At 38.3% G+C, this 6,522-nt stretch overlaps 1 protein-coding gene across 1 annotated transcript; it reads right to left on the bottom strand.

The window, feature by feature from the left end:
• Positions 1 to 326: 326 nt before the first annotated feature.
• LOC137265967 (uncharacterized) lies at positions 327 to 2,356 on the bottom strand. The gene is made up of 2 exons (XM_067801455.1): positions 2,097 to 2,356; positions 327 to 1,040 (listed from the first exon to the last, which is right to left on the bottom strand). Exons 1-2 carry the CDS (start codon positions 2,263 to 2,265, stop codon positions 337 to 339), a joined length of 873 nt encoding a protein of 290 aa, XP_067657556.1. The 5' UTR covers positions 2,266 to 2,356; the 3' UTR covers positions 327 to 336.
• Positions 2,357 to 6,522: the final 4,166 nt, after the last annotated feature.

Raw genomic sequence — 6,522 nt, 5'->3', positions numbered from 1 at the left:
ACACACAAACAAACAAACAAGCGAAAGAAACCGTACAAATTCATAGTCAACCTCTTTCAGTGAAGATGCCATGGCCTTTACAAAAGACAGCCTGCTGCTTAATGACCCAATCAACCACCCAATACGACTTGTACTTTTTAAAAAGAAACGCACACAAAGTTGTTTTAGGAAAGAAAGAGTCTTTTATTATCTAAACTACATTTTTTTTCAAACCTTTATACAATTTACTATATAATCTTTCTCAGATTTTTGTGGTTAAACAGCTGAGCCAAAACATTTGTTCTCCCTAAATATTTAGGCTTGCCTTTAACGATGGTCACCTGAATTTGAATTTGTCTACATCGGTGAATAATCAAATCCTGCTGTAGAATATACCCTTTTCGTTGGAATAATCAGTGGCTTCTTGGAGTACATCACTGTGAGAGTGTTTTGGAATGAAAATCCAATTTCATTGTATAAGTTAATTGCTGCCTGATTTTCAGTGAAAGGATTCACCTCAATATCTGCTCCCTCAGGAACATGGTCAAGCATCTTTCTGGTAAGTTCGTATCCAACGTCGTCATTATCTGCATACGTTGGACAGAACTCCCATCCTTTCCAGGTTTCTTTAAGAGCTGCATAACCAATGACGTCTCCAGAGCTGGGTTTCACCGCTACGAAGACACAGGCTGCTTCACCAATGATGCATCTATGAAAGATAGTTGTTCTCTTTATCGGATATGTCCGTGCATCATATTTCTCCACTAGTTCCAGGGGAACGTCAGCTAATGGAAGAATGCGGAACTCAGTCCTCGGTAATGGTGATAGCTTTTGGTTGAATTTTGTAATGGTCATGCTGTAAATTTGTTGTAATGGTTTGAAAACGTTAAGATTTCGCCCAGGTTCAAGTGCAGTGACAAAGACATTTTTCTCCTGAACGTCTGCTAATACTGCACTTCTCAGTTTCCCACCGATCCCTTGACCTCTGTATTTCCTATCGAGAACAAACATTCCACCTTGGCAGGTTGCGTTGTCCTCCTGGGAGAATATTTTGTTGCTGCCTGCACATGAAACAAAAGTTTGCAATGTTTTATTCGCAAATATTTTAGTAATTCAGTAACCTTGGTTTAACGACACCTTCGGCAGTTGTCGACAGTGTTTGCAACACTTTAATTTGTCAGTCGGCTCTCGGGTCTTTACAATATACAGGCCCTGACCGAAATCTGCAGGAACATTTTCCTAAACTCAAACCAATACAAAGAAAATAGACTACACTGTGCAGTTTCATATGGTTTCAACATTATCAGATGTGTGTATTTGTCATAGACTGGTGTTAACATTCCTAAGCGCAAGGCAATGAAATACCAGGCAGTGAAACTGGATATTATTGTAACACGATTGATGATCCCCGAACGATAATAAAGAAAACAGTTATGGGTAAGATTCCACTTGGAAAAAACAAACAAAACAAGCGGACAGATAACGTTTTGAAGGCCACAGGGGCTTGCAAATATTTGATACTACTGGCCCGATACAGTATCAGCCAGCGCTGGGCTTTCGGGCCGGTCATTATTTCGAACGCTGGTTATATCACGAGGAAGGGGTGATGAGAGGGGTGAGGTTGGAATGATGAAGGCCTCAGACGATTGCAACTGATCAGTGAAACCGATGGGCATACGGGTGGTGATTACATTCACAACGGATAGTGGTGTGAGCAGCGGACGCAACCCTGCATAGTAAATCACAGTCTGTACATAACATGATAGCGATCAATGAATATATTCTACCCACCAGAAACACATTCATCCATGAATCATATCAAGCACAAACCTAAGCAGTTTTACACCTTCAGATTCACAGACTAACACAATCTTTGCTAAATGTTTTCAAAATGGCTTAATGTCTTGTTTCAAAGGTCAGACAGTGTACATTTAAAGACATTGCAAGAAACTGTGATATGACTGTAGTTATTACAATATTTTGCCAATATCCAGGGCACCAAATGAGTTTCACCCAGGATTTGTAGGAAAAATGAACAATGGTCCTCAATGGTATTATTGATGGTCAAAACTAACAATAACTAGCACAATTCGTCACAGAGACAACAATTGACTCACCAACGATCCTTCCATCTTTCTCTTCTGCTACCCACCAATTCGAGTGATCGATATCAAAACATTTGAGTAGATATGGGAATGAAATGCTCCAGCCTTCTTGTTTAGCTAGCTCAGCGACATGTTTCACGTCAGATCGGCAGACCAAACGTCTGATCGCAACTCCTGCCATGGTAGTAATCTTGAAAACACCGGGCCCCTTCTGGTACGCACAACCTGCGGTATCACCTGAATGTATCTCAATGCATTTGGTGTAAAGGTCGTCGGTGAAGCCAAAACAGGTGTAGAGGGTATTCACTATGGATGAATTTTGTATGAGCCTTGGACTACGTTTACCGCAGCAGTTCACATCTGTGGCGTCGTTGCCGAGTGTACTACCTTTCAGCTGGTCTGGACTCGTCCACCGTACACGTGCCTCACGTTTCAACGTGGCCCGGGACAAATTATTCATGTGCAAGTTGAGAGCAACGAGATTTACAGTGGTGTGGCCAATGATAAACTATTTGTTGAGATGTCCCGTTTCATTTGTCGTGAGAAACAACTGACGGGCTGTTATCCCATCAACTTGGTGTGAGTCGATGAATTTTCAACTGACTGACTGGCTGACAATGCGTTGCAAAACATTTTTATACAGTAATGAGCGCATTTATGTCTGAATATTAAAATGCTTATAAATGTTTTAGAAAGGGTTAATATTTACTCTTCTATAACAGTTTTTGGTGTTATAGTTCGTACTTGTAACTGTATGGTATATGAAGAATATGGATGTTATCTATTTTTATGTTTAAATATATAAGTACATTTCAAGAGAATGTTATGTTATGATGTGTATGTATGATAGAATTGGTAATGTAAGGTGAACTGGGTAAGACATGTGGAAAATTTGCTTCAATCATGTAGATTTGATTATGCTTTTATACTTTAATGTAGTAGTTTCCAAATGTGTGCATGAAATCTGTAACACAAAGGTACTTGCTTTTTACAATTCTGGACCGCCTTTGCTAACTCTATCACTCACAATACATAGCACTTTTAAATCAGAATCAGTGAATATGGTTTTATGGTGCTTTTAGCAATATTCCAGCAATATCACGACATTGTACCCATGTGGTGAATACAACCCGGGTCTTCAGCGTGACGAGCAGACGCCTTAACTATTAAACTATCCCCCACTCCTGTACATCAGATCTCATTGCAGAGCGTCACCTCTTTGAGGACATCAACTACACGATCACGATGTACACCCAATGCACTAAATATATACTTTTCAAAAAAAGTAGGGGAACTTCATTTTTTTTATTTACGATTAAATATATTTAGGAGATTTATCGGAGTCAACCAATGTTGATATGATAACATTGAATGTTTTGAGAGTGCATCACCATTTGCACTTCCTTACAACCATAGCTATTTGTAATGTAGTCGCTTTTGAAAAAGTTTGAAAGATGATTGGTTTATGGCATGTTTTTTGCATGTGTGCGATTTTCATTTTAAAACAAACGACTAGAAACAAAGACTAACAAATGTGTGATGCAAGATGATTGTCAAAATTGATATTCTAAGTGATTTCTCGACCTTCCTGGAAAAACGTCAAAATCAAGAATGGGACCCCATGCACGTGTATGGGGCTAGTGTTGTGTACGTGCATATGTTGTGTTTAGGGGTGGTAATAGAGGGAAATGGTGGTGCGTTCATAGGACTGCTGTCCTTAAACGTTTACACTTCCTATCCAAACTGAAAGTTCAGGTTCCCTTACTTTGTATGAAGAGTATGGGAAAAACGAGACATAAGAATGTTCCACGAGGACACAGGACAGAGTATGTTATGTGACTTAGGGGTTATGGAAAATGAATATTATTTTATATTAGTTTGGCGGTATTTTCACAATTTCAGAATGTTATATATCCCATTGTTTTACCGCATCAGACATTGTGAAGATACTGCCATTGTGAATACTGCCAAGTTTTTGTTGATGAGAAAAATATTATCTTCGTCGAGACGAGCGAACGGTTTAAGCTTTAGGCTACCCCACAGCCTCTGTATAAATATGGAGGAATGTTCTCCATTTGTATGTGTATTCAGTGATTAAAGATTAAGAGGAATTCACAAACTATAGCCTCACTGAAAACAGAGCAGACCTTTCGTTTCAGCCTCTGTATTCCTTTATAAGTTCTTGTGACTTGGCCTCTTTTTTGTGTATGGTTTATGGGAATTGTGTGTGGCCTGTTTGTAATTTGGTTATCACCCTGTTTAGATTTAAGTGGTAGTGTGTTTTGTAGTGTGGTGTGAGTATTTACTTGCGTGTATGTATTAGTGTATGAGCAAATTTAATGTTAAGGTCACACAAAGCCTTTAGCTTTTGACATGACAGTGTTCTTTTCTTCTTTCTTCAGACTTCTTTTCGGGTCTTCCTCATTAACCTTTATCAGTTCTTCCTAAAGCAACACAGGATGTTTATTTTAATTGGAAGTGGATATTGGTGAGTACAAACAATGACACATTATTTAAATCCCTTACAGCACTGTTATTGTTACTAGAATCACAAATACAAAGCAATACGATTTGATAGAAATATCTGATATGATAACAACTGTCAACTCGCAAGTGAAGCATGTTCCTGATGATGATTTATAATCTTATACATCATACTATCCTACAATTGTTTTACGTGCGCTTTCTGATATGATGCGTATTTCGTAGATTGAGCCCGCCAAGTCATATAGCCAAGACCAATGTACTGTTACACCTGTAACTGTTAAAAATATAACTCCCAATCTTCCTGTAATGGGTGTAGATTTGTTCTTTAAAACCGCCCTCTTTCTAGTTTTACCTGGCAGCTGCTTAATCACCCACAGTAAACCCGCCAGTCAAGGTAAGGCACCTGCACAACGTAAGGTACGATACATTTTGTAACTTTGAATTATTTTCTATAGTTGATATGTAATCTGTATTGACTTCTTGTATTGAACTGATTATTTCTTTCAGTATTCCTTGGTGCTTTACAATGACAGGATTGTGGTTGTATATCTTACGAAGGATTGGCAACAAAAGTCATACACACATTGACATAAATACATACACATGGGCATACATTCAGATACCTAAACATGTACAATCATACACACATTACATAACTGCATTCACATGGACATACATTCAGATACCTACACATGTACAACCATACACACATTGACATAGACACATACACATGGGCATACATTCAGACACCTACACATGTACAGTCATAGAAACATTACATTAATGCATGCACATGAACACACATTTTAGATGCCCACGCATGTAAAATCACACCCATGTTTACAAAAACACATGTACATGTGTATACATTGAGTTACGCAATTGGATTAATGCATCGGAACATTCGTTACAAACATTATAAGCGTATAAACAGCATTTTTGAGGTGGCATTAATTTTGGACATGTACCGGGAGTGAACAAACAGAGCATTATTGTACTTAGCTTTAAACACGGAGTGTTCCTAAATTTTGTAAATATCGTATTTATAACGAATACCAAAACTACTACAAGTATAAATGGGTACTTTGTACGTTTCCTAGCATGCACTGAAAGGTAATATGGATTACCTAGAAAAGTAGCTAGTGAGAGTGATTCTTCTTAAATATGATGGATTTTTTGGATTTCATAAAAGAATAATTCTGTATGAAGTGTTGGACATTTCTATATGAGGTATGTTTCTATATAGATAGATGTAGAGAGTAGAACCTAGTCCGTCGTTGTGAGCGAAGATTTTAGCCACATGACTGCACCATTGCTCTATTAATATACAGGGATATGTTGTCGTCATATACTAGAAGAGAATATTGCTGAATACATATCTTCCTGACATTCAGTCAAATCAAATATGGTAACTGAAGGGAATTTAGCGTGATGCCTGTTATTGAAGAGGGAACAATATTACACTTCACGTATGGAACAAACAGTATGACGTAATCTATGTCTACGATTATAATGTGAACATTCCATGTTACAACTGATGTTCATTTCAGGGCCTGATGGCGGTGATCTACTCGTGGTTCCTGTAAATGCTTTTCAAACCGTGCGATCTGCCAATCATTTCGCATAGGATTTCGACAGAATGTTTATTTTGAACCTTAAGTCAAAGTATGCAATAAACTGTGACAGAACCATCGTCTTGATACCTATGTTATTATACGTTTGGGAAATGGAAGCGTACTATAAACAATTCATCACTGGAACAAGCCTATTATCCATGGTTTCTTTAAAAGATTTGAAAGCTTCTGTACCTTCTTCTCTTCGGTCAGTCAGTCATCGTGCATCTAAAGGACCCCAAGGTTCACGTCTGCACCCAGATCGTACACTTGTCGTCCTCTTGTCATTCGTACTGCCTCTACAGGACTTCAAGGTCCATGTCTGACCCCAGGTCGTA

This window comes from Haliotis asinina, chromosome 15 (assembly GCF_037392515.1).
Source record: "Haliotis asinina isolate JCU_RB_2024 chromosome 15, JCU_Hal_asi_v2, whole genome shotgun sequence".
NCBI classification, from domain to species: Eukaryota; Metazoa; Mollusca; class Gastropoda; order Lepetellida; family Haliotidae; genus Haliotis; species Haliotis asinina.
Note: the sequence above shows the minus strand (reverse complement) of the source record. Positions and strands in the feature narration are given on the sequence as shown.